The sequence below is a fragment of the Miscanthus floridulus genome, chromosome 6 (genome assembly GCF_019320115.1).
Source record: "Miscanthus floridulus cultivar M001 chromosome 6, ASM1932011v1, whole genome shotgun sequence".
In the NCBI taxonomy this organism is placed as follows: Eukaryota; Viridiplantae; Streptophyta; class Magnoliopsida; order Poales; family Poaceae; genus Miscanthus; species Miscanthus floridulus.
The window spans coordinates 142271594-142295564 of NC_089585.1; the positions used below are offsets into that span (position 1 = coordinate 142271594).

Here is a 23971-nt window from a genome sequence, read left to right on the forward strand (position 1 = left end):
CTTAAGTTTGCTAAATTATCTGCTTCGACAGAAGATTTCCTTACTTAATCTCGTATAATTGGTCGATTCTGTTACAAGCCTAAACTGATGGCAGTAGCATGGAGGGCACAAAAAAGTTGGAGCTGTGGCGCTGAAGACCGCTGAACTTTTTTAGGGACACATATGACATTGCGATCTTTTTTAATGGCACACAAGGAATTCCCCTTAGAAATAAAGATATAGTATATATATAATATATAGAGTTAAATGCACCAGCAGCCCTCGAACTTGTAAGCGTGTGTCACATAGGTCCATAAACTTGGAAAATGCATTTCTAAGTCCCTAAACTTATTGACTGGTTCACCATAGGTCCATACCAGCCATGCTGGCATTTTTATCTGACGTGGCATGCACTGTAGCGCTGACTGTGTCTGCCACTTTGCATTTCACCCCTCATCTATCTTAGCCTTGTTCATTTGCATAAAAGAAAAGGCTACACTCAATGGTGCCGCCCTCGCTCTGGCCATGTGAGTAGGCGATCGTGGCCACACAGCCAACGCCGACCATGTTGCCCGTGCTAACAAGTAGCATCGCCTGAGTGGCTACATGCAGCCTTGTCGATGGCTATGACATGGCCTTCTTTGTCTCACTGTCTGCGCTGCCGTAGGGCCACTCGTGCTGCCACCCCATGCGCTACACGCATCTTGACGAACGCCGCCCCTCCACGGCTATGGTTGTCGTCGCCTTGTTGGTTGCACTGCCAAGAAAGTGAAGAGGGCGGACCACCTCCCTTCTCCTGCCAGCACGCGAACATGGACAGAGAAGGCGCTCGGTCGCTGAGTTGATGTAGGAGCGAAGGCCATGCTACATCCACAACGAAAGGTACTCGTCCATTGGTCCACAGGGGCTGCTCACGAAGGCTATAGGCTGTGCGCGGTGCTAGCTAGTAGCACAGGCTGTAGAATGGTCGGCGCTGGCTGTGAGACCACGGTCATTGGCTCGCGAGACTAGAAGTCCTAGAAGCCCTAGAATCTGACCGACGTGAGGTGGAAGAAGACCACGTCGACGGCGCGCTCGCTGAGTTCTGGCTTGGCCGCTTGGTGGCCTGGTGGGTATGCGTATGGGTATTGGGCTTAGGGGCTTTCTTCTGTCTTGGCAGGCCAACCCCATAAGGCCTTAGCTGTGGCATCGCGCAGAGCTCCCCTAACTCCAAGGTGTTGCGGGCACGGGCCGGCTTGGTCGCTGTGGCTAGCTGCGCCGGCACGCCGGCTCCCTCTGGCCCTAGTTCTCCTCTTCTGTCGCCTCCCGCCCTACGTGAACAGTGGCTCCACCCCTCGCTGGCCATCGGGCATCGGCTCGCCCCCTCCCGATCTCCTGTGTAGCCTACGCATAGCCGGCGGATAGCGGTCAGGACTCAGGACAGGGGCCAACCGACCAGGGTGCTGCCCACTAGCTACGGTGCTGTCAGGCAAAGGAGTAGACGGCGGAGACTGCCGCTGCCATGTTGCTCGTGCGTGTAGCGGGGCAGGACGGCCGCCGGCACAAAAACAGACGAACAATGGGGCACAGGCTAGAAGGGAGACGAACAGGATGCTGCCGCTACACCGCTATGCCAGCGTGCTGCTGCGGCGCTGGCGCGCTATGCATAGGAAGCAGGATTGACGATCAGGAATATTCCTGTGACCTATGACCCCGATGGCGCCAGCGCTGGCGAGGCGGATCGGGGCTGAAGCATAGAGGAGGAAGGTCGGGCGCACGAGTACGACCTTTTTTTATACAAATGAATGAGGCTAAGATAGATGCGGAGTTAAATATAAAGTGGCGAACACAGTCAGCGCTACATTGGCGTGCCACGTTTGATAAAAATGCCAGCATGGCTGGTATGGACCTGTGATGAACCAGTTAACAAGTTTAGGGACTTAGAAATACATTTTCTAAGTTATGGACCTATGTGACACACGCTTACAAATTCGAAGGTCGCTGGTGCATTTAACTCTAATATATACACACATAGATTATTTTTTTTATAAGGTACATAGGTCCGACTACTCAAGTGACTTCAACTCCAATTTCTCTAGCTTTTCGGCTGAAATCCTGACAAGCTCTAGCTCATAAAATGGTTCCACGAAGAAGCTGCATAGCTAATAAACTGTTTTTTTTACTACTAGGAAGGTGAAGCAACTTAAATATGTGTTTTTTTTTCAGTTCTTTGACTTGTTATGTGGAGCCATTTGCAAAAGAAGCCCTATCAAATGCTAGGATAATCACAACGTGACATCAACAGTGATTTGGTTTGGTCCTGTCTCCCATGGTTTTCTTTGCCGGAGCTTTTTGTCGAGTTTCAGTTCTACCTTCTTTATCTTTTTTAAAGCCTATTTAGGTCAGCTAGAACTAGTTATTAGTTGGAGCTTAGTCTAAATTAGCTGGGTTGACCGGCTAGTTGAGCATTTCCAAGAGTACCCAATAATCCTTTTCAATCCATGATTTTTGGGAAGGATGAAAAAAAAAATCCATCTCTAACAACTCATAAACTCATCTCCCAATCCTTTGGCATTTTGGAAAAAAAACCCTTTCGCGTAAAGATCTGCGGACTCTAGGTCGCGCGTATTTTCTTTCCCGTGCGTATAGGTTGGCCAATCTAAAGGCGAAAGGGCGTAAGAAAAAATAAAGAATAGAAAATGGCCCCTGATGCAAATGTACTAGAGATGAAGAATATATAAAAGTGGTTACGATAATTTAGAAATAGTATACGATGTAAAATTATCTTCTATATATTTTAGGAGTAGATTATTGGATACTCTTGGAGATGATCTTCTTTATTCTTTTTAATATTTTTTTAGGAGTTACAAAACTCTATGTTTTTTTGAAGAAAATATTGCGTACTCTTAGAGATGCCCAGTTGTAAGTTTGGCTAACATATTAAACTTCAGTTAGGATAGACCACAGCCAATTCGGACTACAAACTAGATGACTAATAATTAGTCGTATGCATCTAAATATAGTCTGAGTCGAGTTTTATAAAAAGCTACTTAGAAACGGTTCTTAAAGACAAATTCGAAGCTAATTTTTTTTTGTTAAAATAGAGTGTTTTAGCTTTTCAAGGCTTTCACATGCAGTGCAGGGGTGAGGGAGACCGACCGTGGGGATGAGGAGGGAGACCGACCGTGGGGATGAGGACCTGACCGGCTCTGACTGACCCCAACTAACCAATCCGCTGTGTGTGTTGCGTGTTCACACAGCACTTGCACACACATGTCGTACCGGTGCGGGACGGGACACGGAATCGCTTCTCTTTCTCCGCCCTTCTCCCCGTCGCCGACTCTCTCTCCGCCCTTCTCTTATTCTTCTCCTCTCTTATTACCTGTGAGTATTTTTTGTATATTTATTTATATCCGCCTCCTCAATTTTTCGTTCTCTCTCTCTGCGCTTCTTCGTCTCCTCGTGCGGTGGCGGCCACCGGCGATCCCCGATCGGCGACACTCAGGTACCCACCCGCCCGACCCGCCGCTCTTCCAGTCCCACCGATTTCTGCTGCTCCGCTCGAATTCGATCGCCTCCCATCCTGCCGGTGGCGCTGGTTCCGATTGAGCCTGTGCACGCGCCCGTCTCGCGGGTCGCCGCCCCCCTCGCTTTTCGTATCTACTACTACTAGTACTTCCTGCCTGTGCCGCTAGCGAAAAGCGGCTTTGCTTCCCTTTTTGGGGGACGGGCGGGGAATTTTTATCTCAGCCCTGCCTGTATGCTTGCTTTGCTACGGCGCCATTGCTGACGGCTGACCCCCTGTGGTGCTCTCCAACAGTTTCAGCTCGTACTATGCCTGCCTCGCGTCGCCTCAACTAGAGCACTCTCATGCCAACCGAATTAATTCTGTTCACCTCCAACTGATTACTGCTGGAATAGTGGGGGCTACTTGGAGCAGGGGCGCAGTTACTGCTCCCCCAAACCCTTCACTTCTGCTTCTGCTGCATACTAGTTGTTGGGTGGGCGCTCCACTGCGAATCTTATTTATGCAGTATTGCTTGCTGCAAACCGTGGTGCCGCATAGATCCTACCCTACCAATGTGTTATGTATGAGATATGGCTTCATGTCGACACAAGGGTCCCGTTCTATCACTGTTCTTGTACCATGTTTTTTTACGGACCACTCCGTGCTATTGCTGCAGCTGGATGTTCCATTGGCAGACTGGCTGCTCATGCAGTTGGTAGGTGGGAGGCAAGGTCAATCTCCTCCTCCACCTCCTCCATGTGTTTGTGCTGATGCTGATTCTGCTAACGTGATAAGCGTGACCCGGTTTCTGTTGTCAGACCGGAGGCTCAAAGTTCTACCACTCAGCTTAACAAGGTGGTTTATAGTTGGCTAGTGGTTATTAGTTGTAGCGTAGTAGCGTTGATTTATGCGGACCAAGAGCACTGGAAAGTACCATGACCTCAACTACCAGCCTGCTGGTCATGGCAGTGCTCTTTTAGATCCTCCAATGGCCTGCTGGTCACGTCACATCCTTCGCACTCCTGACACAGGAACCGATCTCTCTCATTGCTACTGTCCCCTTATCTTTGCTATTTTGTTAACTTATTATAACTGCTAGTGATTTTATTTCCATACCTTTCCTGAACAGCATTGTGGCGTTGCATATTGAATTGCCATGTAACAGTCGTCTCTTCCATATTCTGTCCATTGTGCTTGCGCGGTAGCAGTAGACAATCTTGCTTCTCTGTGTTTTGTTTGTCTCTAGTTGATCATTCAGATGCCTGTACAGCTCAGCTGTTCTAGCTAGCTGTATATATCTGGTCGAAGAGGGCCAATCTAGCAACAATGTCATCGCTTCAGTTATTGCAACTAACAGAGCGCGGGCGCAACCTTTTGTCTTCAAGAAGGTATGCTGTTGAGCTGATCCAGCAGTACTTTTTTTAAAAGATTGGTGAGTTGACCCCTATACAACTGATACAACTAACCCGTGTTTCTTCTTCTTCTTCTTCTTCTTCTTCTTCTTTTTTCTTTCTATTTTTACAGGAGAACAATTGCAATTGTTTCTGGGGCAGTACTTGCTGGTGGAACTTTGGCATATGCTCAGTCAGGTCGATGGAAAAAGCATCAGGAAGTAAATTCTTGCAGTGATGCAAACTCACATAGCAGTAATAACAGAAGAACTAGTCAGAACGGAATTGATGGTAAATTGGTGAAAACAAGGAAAAAGAAAAGTGGACTGAAGTCCTTACATTTCCTGGCTGCTATTTTACTTAAGAAGATTGGCCCAAATGGAACGAATTACCTTATTGGCTTGATATTAACAGCAGTAAGTTATACAGTGTCCATCATTGTGTTCGTTTGAGTTAATTTGTCATGTTGATATTATAATGCTCTGCATATCAAATCATGCATGCAATCTATGTGCTATTTTGAAAGTTTCCATTGTTTTAGCATGTTTTTGTTATCATTATTTGCATTTGTACTTGTATGTTAAGTCTTAAAATCTTAATCATATTTGAGTATGTATTTCCTGTTTTCTCACCAACTATGTTGTACATTTTTCCTTACCATCATGTGTACAATGTGACTTCGTATCTGCTAGTCTAGCAGTCTAGCTACATGTAAATCAAAGAACTTTATTATGCATACTTGCCTACATATCGTTCTAAAGCAGTAAGAATGTAAGATGATGCATCCTATCTTTTTGCAGGTCTTGCGTACAGCTGTTGGCCACAGATTAGCAAAAGTACAAGGGTATTTATTCAAATCTGCATTCCTTCGGCGTATTCCGACCTTTACACGTCTCATTATTGAAAATCTTCTTCTATGCTTTCTCCAATCCATGTTATATCAGACGTCAAAGTACTTAACAGGGTCCTTAGGCTTGCGCTTCAAGAAAATCTTGACAGATCTTGTCCATGCTGATTATTTTGAGGTATGTTGGGTTATAAAGTTGGACCTCCCAATCCTATGCATTCTTTGTTCCTTGCGATTTCAAATTTTACCCACAGAACAGTGAAATAACTCACCTTTTCTCTGGTCTGGAGTTTAGTAACCCTGGAAAAATTATGTGGCGCTGTGTTTGAGTGATCACATAGGATTGATTGGTTCATCAATGATTGGATCATCCCAGCATTTCTCATTTTTCTACTAGCCTTATGCTTCATGATGAAATGATGGACCAACCCATCATGTTTCCCAACAAAACAAGTTAGATTCCTAGCTAGGTCTGATGAACTAAAGATTGTCAAGTTCTGGAAAATAAATACATGATAATGATCGTTTTATCTCTCTGCACTTTTCATTCTGCGTGTTTATCAGATTCTCCCCCACCCCGCCCTCCTTGCAGGATCATAGTGAATCTTCTATGATCAATTGAGTTGATTTTTTTTTCCTTATGTTCAGAACATGGTGTACTACAAGATCTCACATGTTGATCATCGGATCTCAAACCCAGAGCAAAGGATTGCAAGTGACATACCAAAGTTCTGCTCAGAATTAAGTGACCTTGTACAGGATGATCTGGCTGCGATTGTAGAAGGGTTAATATACATCTGGCGCCTCTGCTCTTATGCAAGTCCAAAATATGTATTATGGATTCTGGTAATTCTTCTTTAGATCAACTGTTGCTCTTTATTAACTGCAAAAATGATGCAGCACTTACTGTTAGAACATAAAGTTGATCTAGTTTGCTTCTTCATATTTTTAGAAAAAAATGTTCTTATTTTACAAATGACTGTTCCTTCTTAGTTACATTCTTAACAAGTGTGTGCTTTCAGGCATATGTTATAGGCGCTGGTGGTACAATTAGAAAATTTTCTCCTGCTTTTGGCAAACTGAAGTCTACAGAACAACAGCTAGAGGGGGAATATCGCCAACTCCATTCACGATTGAGAACCCATGCTGAGAGTGTGGCGTTTTATGGTGGTGAGAACAGAGAAGCATCACATATTAAGCAGCGGTTCCGGGCACTTGTTAAACACTTGAATGTTGTTCTTCATGAAAACTGGTGGTTTGGCATGATTCAAGATTTTCTTTTGAAGTATCTTGGCGCCACTGTGGGAGTTATCCTAATTATTGAACCTTTCTTTGCGGGGAATCTTAAACCTGAATCATCCACCTTAGGACGGGCAGAGATGTTGAGCAATCTCCGATACCACACCAGCGTGATAATATCACTATTTCAATCTCTTGGAACCCTTTCTATTGGTTCAAGGCGCTTAAATATTCTCAGGTAACTGCTGAATCCGTTGTGTCAAATACTGATGCAACCTGTAGGTTAAGTACACACTGATAAAGTAATCTAACCTGTATCCTGTCAATTACATACCTAAAGTGGATCCTGAAAAGTTCAGCTGCAAATGAAATATGTTGCTTGTAAAATTGAGCAATTTGCTCTATAAGTATTCACTTTCACTTCCTGAGAACTGTATTGGTAATTCATGTTAAAAAAACAAAATCAACCAACCTAGGAGGAACTAGACGACTTTCTAAATAAGAATATGCACCCAAATTTGAGTCAAAGAGCACTTGAACCGTGTATGCTCAACCAACTGAACTGTAAATTCATGTGGGATTCTCAATTGGGAAATTATTTCCTTGGAGTAGGTTACTCCCATGTGTATATATCTAGATTTAGGGCGTATATGGCCCGACGAAGTGTATGTAGACGAAGTATATCATCATACTAGACCATCTAGAGTATTATACTATTATGTATGCCAAGTATGCAAGTATACTTAGAGTATATGGTTATACTTATTTTATATACTACTGTCATAGTATTAAATAATATATTAAAAAATATGGGCTCTTTTGAAAAATTTTCACATAGTAAAGATTTGGAGTATCTTAATATGAGTATATCAACATACTCAAACTAACAAATGAGTATGTACACATACGCAACGTGATTTAGTGATCATGGGAGTAACTACTCCCGGGAGTATAAAAAATGCACCCTTCTCAATTTATGATATTATATATGCTGTTAGTCCGACTTCGGGTTCATCATGCTGTGAGGATTATTTAATGTCTTTCTAGTATGTACAAGCTTCAAATTTCAAATGGTAGTATTTGATGGTGATTGACTATTTTTTGTGCAGTGGCTATGCTAATCGTATTCATGAATTACTGGATGTCTCGCGTGAGCTATCTAGTGGCCGTGATAGATTGATTACTCAAAATTCCTCTAATGGAAATTATATCAGCGAGGCAAATTATATAGAGTTTTCAGGTGTTAAGGTAATAATATAGCAGTCATTTTCTATTTGTCTACCCTATCACCCTATGTGAAGATTCTAAAAAATAATTTGTCACAGGTGGTGACACCTTCTGGGAATGTCTTGGTTGATAATTTGAACCTTCATTTGGAGTCAGGCTCTAATCTGTTGATCACTGGTAATCCTCTATTTTCTTGCTCCCATTAAATCTAGACCTGTGTTAGTTATTTGAACGCTTGCTCTAAAGGAAACTGAATCAATTATTGAGTATTTGAATGTTCAAACTGCAATGCAAGAAGGAATGAGTATTTGAATGCTTGCTCTTCTGTCTGGAATTGCCTGATCTGTGGCTACAGAAAAAAGCAATTTGTATCTGTCTAACTTCAATGCTTGTGTCTTACTATTCAAATTTAGACGTTTCTTGTTTTTCCTGTTATCAGGGCAAGAGCTCTGCCATTCTTGCCCAGCACTTGCTGCATTGCTACACTAGCATCAGAGAAGAAAGCAAGATACTATAGGTTGCAGCACCTGGAGAAATAACCAAACAAAAGAAGCTAACCTGTAGAGAAGGCCTTGCAGCAACAGGAGGTGCAGGCAGCCTGCGTTATATATTTCTTCTGAATATTATTGGTGTTCTTTCTGCCTGTTTTAGTACCCTTAGATATCCTCTTCAGCTTAAAGGGCAATTAAAACCATTAAACCAAGCCAGTGTAGGCTGTTTTCCCAGATGCATTGAGCTTGCTTGCGTGGTTGATTGATTCTACTGATGATCAGTCTTGCATAAATTTTTCTTAATCATTTGTTCGGCTTACATAGCAACAATAATCATCTGCTTAATCTTAAAAAAGAAAGAAAGCTAATCTCCTTGAATGTGGGGAAGGTCTGTCAAGTAGGCTTTCTTTCTTGACGTTTTATGTGTATGCCTAATTCTGTTTTATATCTATGTGCTTTTGCTTTATGGAAATTGCAGCCATGGGAGATTAATTTTATGATGTGCCTTAACTTCTATATTTCAGGTCCCAATGGTAGTGGAAAAAGCTCCCTTTTTCGTGTTCTTGGTGGTCTGTGGCCGATGGTATCTGGTCATATTGTCAAACCTGGTGTTGGTTCCAATCTCAACAAGGAAATATTTTATGTGCCCCAGAGACCATATACAGCAGTCGGAACACTTCGCGACCAGTTAATCTATCCGCTCACAGCAGACCAAGAGATTGAACCACTCAGCTATGGTGGCATGGTGGATCTTCTAAAGAATGTAATAACAATCATATCTGTGTAGTTCATAAATTAGCCTCTCAAAAAGCATTTACCATCATCTTTTCATTGTTTTTGCAAGCAACTGAAAGGTAATAAGCTAGGCAATCCTTAATGTTGCCTGTTGGTTTCAGGTTGATCTGGAATACTTGCTAGAACGCTATCCTCTTGACAAGGAAGTTAACTGGGGTGATGAATTGTCTCTTGGTGAGCAGCAAAGATTAGGAATGGCTAGACTGTTTTATCATAAGCCAAAGTTTGCTATCCTGGATGAATGCACTAGTGCTGTGACAACTGATATGGAAGAGCGCTTCTGCAAAAGGGTTCGAGCAATGGGCACATCATGCATAACAATATCTCACCGTCCAGCATTAGTTGCATTTCATGAAATTGTTTTGTCCTTAGATGGTGAAGGAGGCTGGAATATTCAGGACAACAGGTTACAGAAAATATACTTCTCTTTCTTTTTTTATTCTGAATTTTTTGAGCACTGACAAAACAATGTTGAAATTGATTTTATTCTTTTAGAAATGGTTCTTCCTTCTCTCCTGAAGTTGAGTTTGATGTGCTGAAGTCATCAGAAACTGATCGCAAGTCTGATGCACTTACTGTTCAAAGGGCTTTCATCACCAGCACAAAGGTACTTATGTTTTCAGAATATCACCTCTTACCTCTATGAATTAATATTTGGATCATCTTCTATCTTTAACTGGGTTCTGTTTCCTAGGGCAATGCATCAATGAAGTCCAAGAAGCAGTCCTATTCAACAGAGGTCATAGCATCTTCCCCCAGTATGGAGATAGAACATACAGTACGATCACCTATTGTCAAACAATTGCAATGCTCTCCAAGACCTTTGCCTGTCAGAGTTGCTGCAATGTCTCAAATACTGGTACGCAGTTGTATTTGATAATCCAATCCATCTTAGTGTTAGTATATGTTCTGCTTCTTACTATTCATTGACTTCTTTCCTCTTGGACTTGATATTACATGTGTTTTTTGAAGATACCAGAAGCTTAAATCTTAAATTGGATTAATATAAACATACCATGAATCTGGGAAACTGGGATGTTATAAGTTCTTTAGTTCTAATACTGTTCCCAAATATTGGATTGCCAGGTTCCAAAGCTATTTGATAAGCAAGGAGGTCAGCTGCTTGCAGTGGCACTGCTTGTATTCTCCCGCACTTGGATTTCAGATCGTATAGCTTCATTGAATGGTATGATGTTTGATAAGCAAGTAGGCAGTTGCTTGCATTGCCACCGTTTGTATTCTCTTTGCTAAGACAAACGAACTGATAGCTGCACTGTATATATACGAATACTAATATATTTGATTGTGACAGGAACAAGTGTCAAGTATGTCTTGGAGCAGGACAAAGCTGCCTTCATTCGTTTGGCTGGCATCAGTGTGCTGCAAAGCGCAGCAAATTCCATTGTGTCACCCTCACTGAGGTAATTTTTGGTTCCACTCATTTGAAGTATTTTATAGATACTAAATTTGGTTCCTCATAGAATCTTCACTGCATGAATCCAGCTATCATTCTTCCACGCATACGAAACTGCTTGTGAAATTAACTGGTTTTTATAATCGGTTCCATGATCTGATTAATTGATTTCTTTACAGAAATCTTACTTCAAGAATTGCCCTTGGATGGCGGATTCGCATGACCAACCATCTGCTTCAATATTATTTGAAAAGAAATGCTTTTTACAAGGTGAGCTATTCTCCCATTGAATACTCACCCGAGCTTTTATTGCACTATATGTGCCTGTGTTTTTTCCCTTTATTGTTTGTACTTTTCCATGACATGCATACAGTCATCTATACATCATGTATCAATTTGGATGAGCAAGCGTTTGATACTGGCATAGAATTCTGGCTATCTTCAAATTATGTTTGGTTGTTCATGTGCTTCTAATTTGAGCTTATCACATGTGTGTCTATATGCATTGTACAACCTCAGTCTGGTACTATCTTGTTTTTGTCCCATGTGTATATCTGGAGTAATTGAATAAACAGGGTCTTGAGAATGTGACAGTCTGACACTGTCGTATTTTTATTCTGCATTTGGCACTTAGTACCTGATTAATCTGTTTGTAAACACTTCTTGAGCTGTTTACTTTGCTGGAAGTTGATACTGAAAATATATGGTGAGCCAATTCAAGGGCATGGTACTGAGTTTTGTACATCGACCAGGTCGTTTTATATTTATAAGTTGACTGTATATTTGATAGCTGAAGTTTGCATTGGTCATCGTAATTGAAATTTTGGTAGATTTTGCATTGTGTGGAGCGTAATGTATATGTTTTCCACGAGAACTGAGCACTTCTAGCTTATCTTACAGGTATTCAACATCGCGGGTATGAGTATGGATGCAGACCAAAGAATGACACATGATGTAGAGAAGTTGACCAATGATCTTGCTGGCTTGCTTACCGGTATGGTGAAGCCACTGGTTGATATTATTTGGTGAGTCTCTCTCATGATCTCATAGTTTTGGCATGTGTTTCGTAAACTGAGCTTTTGTTTCTAACCCTATTGGAATTCACCAGGTTTACATGGAGAATGAAGCTTTTATCCGGGCGAAGAGGGGTTGCTATACTGTATGCTTACATGTTCCTAGGTCTTGGTTTTCTAAGAGCTGTGTCCCCTGACTTTGGTGATCTTGCAAACCAAGAACAAGAACTTGAAGGCACATTCAGGTTAGTAATAGATACTTCGTCAAGCGCTGGCAAAGTTTGCTTGCTTATCTTCTGAAAAGCTTTAATTTGTTGGCCCTGTAACCTTTATTAAGGTTCATGCACTCAAGATTGCGGACGCATGCTGAGTCAATAGCCTTCTTTGGTGGTGGATCAAGGGAGAAAGCTGTAAGTTTCTCCGTACTACATGAATGCTGCTCAAAATTATTACATGTCTGTATTGTGTCGCCCCTGAACATTGTGTTGTCTGGTAGTTTATGATACTTTCTTTAATCACTCTTTAAGGTTTAAAATCCCAAATACCAAGTGTTGTATATGTAGTTAATTCACAAGTTTTTCTGTTGTTTAAATCATAATGCTAAATAATACATTTTTGCATTATTTATTTTGTTGTGTTAAAATTTTGTGCCCTCACATTCCACTTTTCCCCTCCCAAAAAAAAAACAGATGATTGACGCAAAATTCACGACATTGCTCAACCACTCGAAGGTTCTATTGAGAAAAAAGTGGCTTTATGGTATTTTTGATGATTTTGTGACGAAACAGCTTCCTCATAATGTGACATGGGGGCTGAGTATGTTATATGCTTTGGAGCACAAGGGAGACCGAGCTTTGACTTCAACTCAAGGTTGACATTAATCTTGAAAGTTCCATTATTATTAAAAACAAAATCTTGGCAGTACTTCCATTTTTTGTGTGGTGTTCCTTTTGGCATAGAGTTTTAAAAGTATGCTCTCGTGTTTTCGAATTACAGGAGATTTGGCACATGCTCTGAGGTTCTTGGCATCTGTGGTCTCACAAAGCTTCATAGCGTTTGGTGATATTCTTGAGTTACACAAGAAGTTCCTTGAACTCTCTGGTGGTATTAATAGAATATTTGAGCTTGAGGAGCTTCTACAGGCATCACAAAGCAGTAAGTGTCAATTCATACTGAAATTTAGTGGTGGTAGTAGTAGTAGTAGGCAGTGGTATGGCAGGTTGATTGTAACTGAATATTTGTAGTTCACAAATGATAAATTTGGATTTATATCTCTCTCTTTTGATGTTATCACTTGCTTGAACCTGAATATGGTACTGCTGTTCATCTAGATCCTGTCGTGCCTTCTGATGCTATAAATGCCACTTCCGAAGAAATAATTTCCTTCCGTGGCGTGGATATTGTAACACCATCACAAAAGCTATTGGCTAGCCAATTGTCTTGTGATGTATCTCAAGGGAAAAGCCTTCTTGTGACTGGTATATCATGTTGCAGCTTTTGTCTGATTTAAATTTAGCACTGTATTGACATTGTTTCTCTAATCTCTATTATGTTTTTTATTCCTTGATGAAGGTCCAAATGGTAGCGGAAAGAGTTCCATTTTTAGGGTGCTTCAAGGTTTGTGGCCCATTGCTTCCGGTAGTCTTACCAAGCCATCAGAAGGAATTTTTAATGTTCCTCAACGTCCATATACTTGTCTTGGAACCTTGAGGGATCAGATCATATACCCTCTCTCACATGAGGAGGCAAAGTTGAAGATGCTGTCATACGAAACAAGTTGGTGCCACCTATCTTTCTTTCTTGCTGTTGTTACTTTGAACTTTGTATAGTTTAACGCTGTATATTTACGTTGATGTAGGTGACAGGTCTACAGCTTCCAAGATGTTGGATGATCACCTGAAGACGATTCTAGAGAATGTTCGCTTGGTGTATCTTCTAGAAAGAGAAGGTTGGGATGCTACTCCTAACTGGGAAGATATTCTATCCTTGGGAGAACAGCAGAGGCTGGGGATGGTCAGTGTGATTAAGACCTATATAATTTTAAGCTGTATTTATTATTGACTTAAACAAATGAATATCTCTAGCTTTGTGCTTGTGCTAAGTGGGAGGAACTGCTTTGTTTTCAGGCTCGTCTGTTCTTTCACTGTCCTAAATATGGCATCCTCGACGAATGCACCAAGTATGTCTTAATGTTTTTCATATTTTCGTTTGAATTCTTGACCACACAGTGTGCGGTACTTAGAAAGCTACTCTTTGCAGTGCCACAAGTGTGGACGTTGAGGAGCATCTGTACAGGCTAGCAACCAACATGGGCATAACAGTGATCACATCCTCACAGGTAAGTATTCATCATACTCTTCTTATTTCTAGCCGGCAGTTCCCTTGCTGTAGCCCCTCGCAGTTTAAATCTTTCCTGCCCATTTGTTGAATACGTATGACTGAGTCCCTCTGTTTGCTTATTTGTTTGCAGAGGCCTGCTCTGATTCCCTTCCATTCCTTGGAACTGAAACTCATTGATGGCGAAGGAAAGTGGGAGCTTTGTTCCATCCACCAATAACCAATGCCATCAGCTGACTTTCATCGTTAGTTACCTGTCAGCTGTACAAAGTACTGTTGTCACCAATTTATGCTTCATCAGTGGAGGCAATTACAAGTTGCAAAGCACATGAAGAGACTCGTCCACTCGGGGTGCAGAGTGTGTGACGGAGCCTTACTTTTTGTTGAAGATTTTTCTCTCTTTTTTTTTTCTCCCCCTTTGAAATTTTTTGCGATACGGAAGGGAGGAAGGAAATATACACCAGTCAGTGTTAGGAGGAAAGGTTATAGATGGGGACTTTGGAGCTGCAGGCTTCAGTGGGATAGCATAGTACATAGTCCTGGCATGGTATGTCAGCCTGATTGATTTTTATACGAGATACACAGAATAAGTTGGCCGTAGTGACTGAAATCAAATGGTGGCGTGTGGAAATATTTATGATCTGTATCAAAATGGACAAGGCACGAAGTGTGCCTTTGTAAATGATAACTAATTTATAGGAAATTAATCTCTCTCTCTCTCTCTCTCAAATCATACGTTGTCCATATAGTTTGATGTGAAGCTGCAAACCATAGTACTCTGTTGATGCAGAGCCGTCTAGTTTTGCGGTGATTGCCTCTTCTCAGATATATATAAAATGATGCGCGCTATTGTTACAATGGACGACACGATCGATGAATCGGAGAAAGCAAAATGCAGTGCGTGCTAGTGCTGCTGCGAGTGCAAAATGCAGTGGTCGCTAGCGCTGCTGCGAGAGCAGGACGAGCAGGCCCTGTGGCCCGACGAGGATCTCGCTGAGGAAGCTGACGAGGCCGAACCAGACGACGGGCGTGACGTCGACGCCGCCGAGCGGCGGGATGACCCTTCGTGTGACGGCGAGGAACGGCTCCGTGGGCGCGTACGCCACCACGTAGGGGAAATCGGTGACGGGGAGCCTCGGGTACCACGACATGACGATCCGCAGGATGAAGAGGAAGCCGAACGCCGACAGCACCGGCCCCGCCACGCCCGCCACCGCCTTCGCCGTCGCCGGGTCCAGGTCGCCCAGCACCGCCGCCGCGCGGTACAGGGTGTCCAGCGACGACGGCGACAGCGGTCCTGATTCCACCGCCCCGGTGGCTGATAAAGCGTGACATGGCAGCGCTGCCGTGCAGCTGCTCGTCGTCGTCGCCGCGGCCACGGCGGCGGCGGCGAGCAGGCTGCCGCGAGCTCCCGCCGTCGTTGCCTGCTTGCTGCACGCTAGGTGATCGACCGGGGCATCGACGTTGCCTCTTTCTGAGCGGGTGCCGAGCTGCTGCTTTGCACAAGACAAGAAATGGACGTCGGTATGGAAGAATCATGAGAACGAAGAAGAGAGCGTGTTGGGCATGGATCGAACTCGCAGGACAGGAATTAAGAGCAAGCGACCTTGGGGGTGGTGGTGGCAGCGACGACGAGGCACCTCCACCTCCTAGCGGATCCTCTGGCGGAGAAGATAGAAGAGGCGGTCCTGGACATGGTAGGCTTGGGAGCCACTAGCAAGGACGCCTCCATGAGAGGCAATGGAGGAAGCAGTGGCTGAAGCTCCTGCCACTGCCTCTGCCTCTGCCTCTGCTTCTGCTCGGCCTTGTCTTCGTTTGGATAAGGCTCCTGCCACAAGAAGGGCGCGCCAAACGGGTGCTCTTTGTACTGGGCCGAAAAGCCCAGCCTAATAGAAGAAGGAGAAGGCTCATTAGGAGAAAAAAAAACCCAAAGCCAACCCTACGGCCCAACAATCCAAACACCAACCACTTCGCCTTTCCGAGACCCCCCCGGAGTTGGGGCGAAACTCCACCGATGGCGATGCTCTCCAGGATGCTGCCGCGGCTGCGCTCCTCCGCCACGCGCGTCCTCCGCAAGGTAAGCCACCCTCCGGTTCTCCTCTCTCTGTCGCCTGTTACCTGCCACCGATGCCTCTTCACTAACGCTTCGCCGCTCCCGTCCCATCGCGCTGCAGGTGTGCGGACTGGAACCCGCGGCGGCGGCGGCGGCGGCGGCGCGACGGCTCTCCGCCGCTGAAGCCTTCGCCGAGTGTGAGGGCTCACTCCTGCGCCCTCTCCCCGGTCTGGACCTCCCGCCGTGCCTCCCCGACAACCTGAGCCGCAGCCCCACCCGGGTCACCACGCTCCCTAATGGCCTCCGCGTCGCCTCCGAGGATGTCCCAGTAATGCACAGCACACAGTCGCTGTGTTGCCCAAAAATACCTTTTTTTTTCCTCCCGCTGTTCCTTCTATTTTCTCCAGTGCGGGTTGATTCTGAAGCTGCTTTGCGGAGCTCGTCTCCGGCAGGGTCCTTCAGCGTGCATCGGTTTCTTTGTCAACTCCGGCTCCGTCTACGAGTCCGGGGAGACCACCGGCGTCTCGCACATGCTAGAGAGGATGGCCTTCAAGGACACCAAGCACCGGAGCCACCTCAACATCGTGCGCGAGCTCGAGCTTGCTGGGGCCAACGTCGGCGCCTCTGCCTCCAGGGAGCAGATGGTCTACAGCTATGACACGCTCAAGGGATACATGCCAGAGGCTCTCGAGATCCTCATCGACTGCATGCGCAACCCACTCTTCCTCCAGGAAGAAGTCGAACGGCAGGTGACGCGTGATGGACTGGACTCCTTCCTCAGTGGAAGTGGATGCTCTCTCGTGGTGCTTTACTGTTTTGTAACTGACTCACCGTCGGGTTGTTTTGTCAGCTGGTCCTTGCTCGAGAAGAGGTCCAGGAGCTGCAGAAGAACCCTGAGAAGTTTCTTCATGAACAGCTTAACCTTGTTGGATTTTCGGGTGCTCTTGCGAATCCGCTAATAGCTCCTGAGGATGCCCTTGCGAGAATTAATGATAAAATTATTCAAAAGTTCTATCATGTAAGGTCCTTTTTTTTCTTTATTCATTTGATTTCTGCATTCCTCGTAAGAATCGACTTACTGCTAATAAGTACATAGTTTGAAGTGACCACACCTCAGCAGTATCATATTAAACTAGGCAGCACAGAACATATATATATTTAAGTTATGGTAGGTACTTTGTCATTTAGGTTCATAACTTAATATTATCAGTTCACAAATACTTCATAACGGTTCTTCAAGTTGTCTAATTTAATGCTGGAATGCATTTCTTGCTACTATCAGGTAACACACAAGAACTTATCAGCACTGAAGTAGTTAGTATGCGGTGACTGTAATTGTAGATAAGACTAAGAGAATGCTGCAACCATTTGATGCTAATGTGTTATTGCTCATGATACCATAGATAAGCCAAAATTACTAGCACGTCTTTGATCTCATATTGTTATTTTCCTGTTTTCTTTCCAAAATTTGATGAAGCATTATTATACAAAAAGATTGAGAATAATGCTATGTATGTAACAGGAAAATTTTACTGCTGATCGTGTGGTTCTAGCAGCATCAGGTGTTGATCACGAACACTTGCTAGGCTATGCAGATCTTTTGTTGAAAGATTGGCACAAGGGGACCCCAATGGAAAAGCCAAAGTCTACATATGTTGGTGGAGATTCCAGACACAGAGCAGATTCAGATGTAATATGATCTTTCCACTCTATATGGGCTATGTATACCCTTTTTTCATTTGGTGTTTTCCTTTTGTTCTACTTCGATGTACTGGATATAGTCTTTGCTCATCTCGCTGTCTTATGCAGATGACACATGTTGCATTAGCTTTTGAAGTTCCAGGGGGCTGGCTTCAAGAGAGAGACACTACAATTATGACTGTCATACAGGTGGAGCTAATGATTCCGAGTTTTCTAGTAACTAGCTCTAGCTGGGGGTACATTGATCTCAACTTCCTATCTAATTGTTAATCCATGAATGTCCATACAATAATTACATTTGGCAGACTTTAATGGGTGGTGGTGGTTCATTCTCCTCTGGTGGTCCTGGAAAAGGGATGCATTCACGGCTTTGTAAGTCCTGAACACTTGATGATTGTTCAACTCTTTGGATGGCTCTAGAAAATGTACTTAGATTGCGTAAAATCTCAAAAACTGTGCTACACTTTAGAATTATGTCGCATGCTGCATTATCTATATTTTTGTTTCTTTGTTTTGCCGTATTAGAGACTTAGTTTTTTTGGTGGGTGAAATATTTCTGATGAAGGCTATGCTCAATTGTTGTTTCTTTGCAGATCTACGTGTCCTAAATAAATATAACTCTGTTGAGTCTTTTTCTGCATTTAGTAATGTATATGACAGCAGTGGCCTCTTTGGTATCTACTTAACCACGGTGAGCTAATCTTTTCTTGCATGGTTCTGTGTCTCATATGTTTTCTTAATTAAACTTGTTTCTTCTTTCAACTGAAGAAATTTGTTTTGTATGATCGTGTTCCATGATTATGAATTTTTGAGTGGGATTAAGGCTAGGGATGAAAATGGAAATGGAGCATTTCATTTACCAGGAACTGTTTCCGTAAAAATGATATCGTTTATGACCACTTCAGACCATAACCGTATTTAAATTTTTGATCTTCTAATTTCTTTTAGCACCGTATATAGTTAAAAGGAAAAAGTCCAAATTACTCCCCTCAAGTTTGGCATATGTCCATATTGCCCCGTGAACTTACATTTGGTTCAATTTACTCCCTCCAACTGTTTCAGTTGGTCTAGTTTACCCCTTAACATGATTTCTTATTTTTGTTTTTCCACGTATTAGTTGAGTCTTAATATCAACTTTTGTGATATGATAGAGAACATCATAAGTTATGTTAGAAAAATATATCTTAACTTTTTGCCACTATTTTGATAGCTTAGGAAATTTAATAATAAATTAACGCTAGAGATACAATATCGTATAAAACATAATGATGAAAAATTCATAGTGCATTTTTCTAACACAAAATACAATGACCTCTATCACCTCACAAAATTTGAAACTAAAATATAATTTGTACATAGAGAAACAAAAAAGAAAAATCTCTTTAAGGTGTTGGTTGGACCAACTTAAATAGTTGGAGGGAGTAAATTGAACCAAATGTTAGTTTGGGGGGTTATTTGGACATAGGACAAACTTGGAGAGAGTAATATACTAATATGGACTTTTTCCTAGTTAAAATGAAAACATGGTGAGCTTCCGACCAACCGGGGAATCGTTTCCGTATAGAAAATATCTTTACCGACCATTTTCATCCCTAATTAAGGCCAGCTCTTTCATCCTGCTTTTATCCCTACACAACTTCCAGTGGGCACTAGTTGGTCTTGATGTATCTTTGCTGTCCAGTGTCTTCCTGCTAGTGTTAGGATGGCCCATCAGCCTATAGAAAATGCACAATATGAATAAGAACAGTAGTCATCTGTTGCCCTACTACTATTTAACATGGTGGGTATACCTGTTTAGCTTTCTCACTGAAAAGTACTGCTGGAGATACGTTTCACATCTTAGAGGAGTCAACTGTAACATGAACAACAACGGTTTGGTTCATGCAGCAACTATGCTTTTGTTGCACTTGCACATGACAGATTTACCTTTTCTTCTTTGTACGGGGCTCTGACACGTGTATTATTTTTTTGCCTATTTTGACTAGTCCAGCCATCAGATTTTGTGGCAAAGGCTGTTGATATCGCAATAAGTGAATTAATTGCTGTTGCAACTCCTGGAGAAGGTATGAATGATGCCCTACTTGGTTCAAAAGCTTGGCTAATGGCTATTCATTTTGACTGCCTGTTCTAAAACTTGTGGTCTGTGTGTGCTCAGTGACAGAGGTTGAACTGCAACGAGCTAAAAACTCAACGATTTCATCTGTATTAATGAATCTTGAATCTAGGGTAATCATGAATCCCTGGTCTGTTTCCTGTTTCCTGTTTCCTGTCAGGTATTTCTTAATAAGACTTGTCATTCTCTGTTAACATTACTGCAGGTGGTTGTTGCAGAAGATATTGGAAGGCAGCTGTTATCTTATGGTTGCAGGTAAGTCTGTATGCTAGGTACTTCAGTGTTAATTGCGCTTGTGTATTAAACTATTGATCCTTTTTTCTGCTTTGCTGCCATAACAACAGGAAGTCTATTGACTACTTCCTTCAATGTATGGAAGAAATTACTCTAGATGATGTTGCAACATTTGCCAGGAAGATGCTAGCTTCGCAACCCACAATGGTTAGCTGGGGAAATGGTACGTTTGTTATTACTCTCATCCTAGGTTTGAAGTGTAGTTGATCTATTAACTTGAGCATGCAGCTTACGACTTAATGCGATTTCCTTGCCTTACCCTTGTTGCAGTTGACAAAGTTCCTCCATATGAATTTATTTGCAAGCGGCTACGATAGTACCCCTACACAATGACCTCTGGTGGACTTGAAGGATCCTTTCGTGGAAAACTAAACAATCACTTGCATGAAGTGCCCTAGCTCAGAAACTGCTTTTCTTTCGGACTGCAATTTAGTGAGCTTATGATTTCAGCAGCTACGTTCAGTTGTAACTGTTCAAACAGCACATAGTAAATGAGAGAGGCTGACGAAAGGGCAAAAAATCAAAGTTCCTTTGCAAAAATCAACCATTCCTCCATGGCTCATTTGAGCTTTATTGTCGTGTTGAGCGTTTTTATGTCCATTTTCTGCGATTATGGATAGCAGGAGTGTTCTGTTGCCCTAAATTTCCTGTACAAACGGCTTTTGGAGTATTGAATCATTGATGGGTGATAAACTAATACCGTGTTTGGTTTGGGGAACAGAGTGATCTATTCCTCTCTTTTTTATTTGTTTTTTATATATAGAATGGAATGATGCGTCCATCATCTTATTTCTCTTCTAATACTCCATTTCAAATTACAAGATATTTTGACCTTTCTACATATTCATTTATATATATCTAGACATAGCGTATATATAAGTGAATCGGGAGGACAAGTGTCGCGTCCGGATGCCCATGGCTGCTCTGTTTCCCGTGTGTAGGAGCGGACGACATGGACCTCAACTTGCTGCGGGGCCACCACCTCCGCGGGCATTTCGCTCGTGGACATACGTGTCATCGCGCTCGTTGAGCTCGATCTGCCACGTTGAGAGGGAGGGAAGGGAGGGGAGGGAGAGGAGAGGGCGCCGCGGCAAGCCCGACGGCTGGCCGATGTCCGGCAGTCACCGGCACTATTGCAATATGTGCAACACCTTGATCTACTTTTGAAACATCCAGATATAACACTTGTAACATACATCTGAATACAGATGAAATACTTGAAACTGTTGTGAAACGACGCCAGTACACCAACAGGCGTCCTTCTATAGATGATCTCATCCGCCCGTACGGATCCGTACAAGCAGTTAGGATTAGAGATTAGATTAGTAGTTAACTGTGTCACCGAAGAGGCGTGTCTCTTGGTTACGAGATGTAACTTCTCCCATCGGTCCTTCACATGTATATATTCTATGAGATCAATGAAACACAACAGTGGTTTTCCAAATCTTTTGTTCATTTATATTCACATTCAACACGTTATGAGCACTGCTCGTGAACAGAGAAGTAGAACGACGAACGAGAGGCAACGAATGCCTCTGAACAAACCACGGTAAGCACCATGGCCAAGATCAACTTAACGTCCCATCTTGTTCGTGGTTTGCTCTTTCGCCCTTCGTAGCGTCGGTGGAGTTCGCCGTGGCTCGATCCGCCACCACGGCCACCATGGACAGCGCTGCAGCATCTTCGAGCGCCTTGGGCCTCGTGTTCGCCGCAACGCTGGCAATGGAGGCCATGGTCCTTTTGGCCGCCTCTTCGACTCTGTTGTTCGTGGCCTCCATGCCAATGCAGTTCCTCGCCGCCGATGGACTCCTATTCGTGGCCGCCATGCTTCTCCTCCGCGCGATCTTCGTCTACAGAGCCAGCCACCATCTCCTCGCCTTGGCTTGGACGGTGCTGGCCCCAGCAACGTCGAACCGCGTGCTGTTGAAGCCCTGGCGCCACCAGTTGTCGAAGCCCCGGCGCCGCCCGTCGCTGTTCCCGCCTACATCCCCATGGAGCCGATGTCGTCGGCACCTGCACCAAATCGCTACTGGTGTGACTTTTGCAAGGAATACACGCTGATGCCACACATGTTGGAGTACAACTACTCATTGCCATCGCCCACGCCGGTCCCGGAGACTCAAGTGGCGGCTGGCAGAAGCATCCCCGGCGATGCCCTCGATCCTTGGTACTTCAACACCATCGCCGCGCCGATGCTTCAGGATGTGAAGGTCGAGGACGAGATGGACATCGCTGCCCCCGGCATCGGCAACCTCTTCAATCCCGACGACACGCTCGCAACCCGGTCCGGCGTCACGCCGTACTTCTTCCTAGACGTGGCCGGCCCCTCGGCTCCTCCTCCGGCGACGACCCCGGCACTGGCTTCTTCGCTCACGGCACGCGCGGAAGCCGCTGCACGCATGAAGGCAAAGGCCCTCCTGGGTCCTCCTTCGGCCAAGACGCTGCTGACCCCGACGCTCCAGCGCCTCCTCAGCCGCAAGACGACGGCAGTGGATAGGCGCCCCGGCCTCCGTCGCACCGGCACCTAGAACCCGGTGGATCTCGGCCTCTCAAGCGCGGAGGTGCTGAACATGGCCATCGGTTGCAGCGGCTTCTACTCCCCCGACGAGGGGGAGTCTTCCTTGACCTGAAGATGGCGAGCACGGGTGGCGCAGTGGAGAGGAGCAGCGAGGTGATTTTTGCGGCGGGGCGGTCAAGAGTGGCGGCGGCTTCCTAGTGTGCAGCGGCGTGGGCAGTTAGGGTTGGAGCCCCTGCTGCCTGCCCAATCTGCCTCTATAGGCCGTGAAGTCGGCCCAATGGCTTGCACCCTTATCTCCCTCCCTGTTGTTCACTGCACGCCCAATGGCCGAGCCATGCTGGGCCCAAAATGAACGTGGATTCATTTCCAATTCCTATAGCCGGCTGGCTCATTACCTTTTTCTATTTTATTTAATATTTTCAGCATTAATTCATATAAAACTCTGTTAGTCTCTTATAATTATGTGCTATAAAATTAAGTACTCTTATGTTTAGTCGCTGACTTTAACTATAGTTGTACTTGTGATATTTTATCATTATAAAATATCTATTTATGATATTATTCAAAGTATTTGTCCCCGTATGTATGGCAAATCCAATAAATAATATCCTTGTTATTACGACCGTGATCTTGTAAATTATTTATTCATTTATCACTTTTGCAATCGATAATTTTATTTAAGCCCCTTTTATGCTTTTTGACTTTAAAGCACTACGCGCTTAAATGATGGATGCGACATTTTATGTGTATTTTCTCATCAATTGTATAACGCGTATGTTCTATATTTGTTTGTTGGCCGTACATAAGGTAGCACCATAGTTGCTACCGTGGGATCTACACTAAGTAAACACTTAGTGACTATCCTCAACGTGCGTACCCAACATCACAAATTAGAACATTTGGTCTACATCTTTTCACAAAGATGACTACCAATAATTCGCATTCCTGTTGGCCATACACAAGGTAGCACTATAGTTGCTACTTCGGGATCTATATTAAGTAAACACTTAGTGACTATCCTCAACGTACGTACCCAATTCGTTTGTGAACTACCTAAGGTCTACATCAATAT

General features: G+C 43.8%; 2 protein-coding genes across 3 annotated transcripts; one reads left to right on the plus strand and one right to left on the minus strand.

Annotated features, from left to right (window-relative positions):
• Nucleotides 1-3469: 3469 nt before the first annotated feature.
• On the plus strand, nt 3470-21078 carry LOC136461400 (ABC transporter D family member 1-like). The gene is made up of 40 exons (XM_066460710.1): nt 3470-4854; nt 4991-5273; nt 5658-5882; nt 6353-6550; nt 6727-7181; nt 8053-8191; nt 8269-8347; nt 9186-9424; nt 9558-9862; nt 9952-10063; nt 10151-10315; nt 10543-10642; nt 10769-10877; nt 11050-11140; nt 11771-11895; nt 11979-12128; nt 12221-12293; nt 12573-12753; nt 12880-13038; nt 13215-13361; nt 13456-13659; nt 13742-13896; nt 14010-14062; nt 14143-14221; nt 14354-14434; nt 15153-15286; nt 15384-15534; nt 15938-16297; nt 16395-16601; nt 16726-17022; nt 17124-17291; nt 17796-17963; nt 18083-18163; nt 18280-18346; nt 18568-18665; nt 19965-20037; nt 20130-20200; nt 20293-20342; nt 20432-20544; nt 20652-21078. Exons 1-40 carry the CDS (start codon nt 4793-4795, stop codon nt 20696-20698), a joined length of 6054 nt encoding a protein of 2017 aa, XP_066316807.1. The 5' UTR covers nt 3470-4792; the 3' UTR covers nt 20699-21078.
• LOC136457187 (ylmG homolog protein 1-1, chloroplastic-like) lies at nt 15002-16007 on the minus strand. Of its 2 annotated transcripts, none has more exons than XM_066457230.1 (2): nt 15827-16007; nt 15002-15710 (listed from the first exon to the last, which is right to left on the minus strand). In XM_066457230.1, the coding sequence occupies exons 1-2, from the start codon at nt 15950-15952 to the stop codon at nt 15159-15161; spliced, it is 678 nt and encodes a 225-aa protein (XP_066313327.1). In that variant the 5' UTR covers nt 15953-16007; the 3' UTR covers nt 15002-15158. The 2 variants fall into 2 exon arrangements, with proteins under 2 accessions (XP_066313327.1, XP_066313325.1); XM_066457228.1 differs by having other exon boundaries at nt 15002-15713.
• Nucleotides 21079-23971: the final 2893 nt, after the last annotated feature.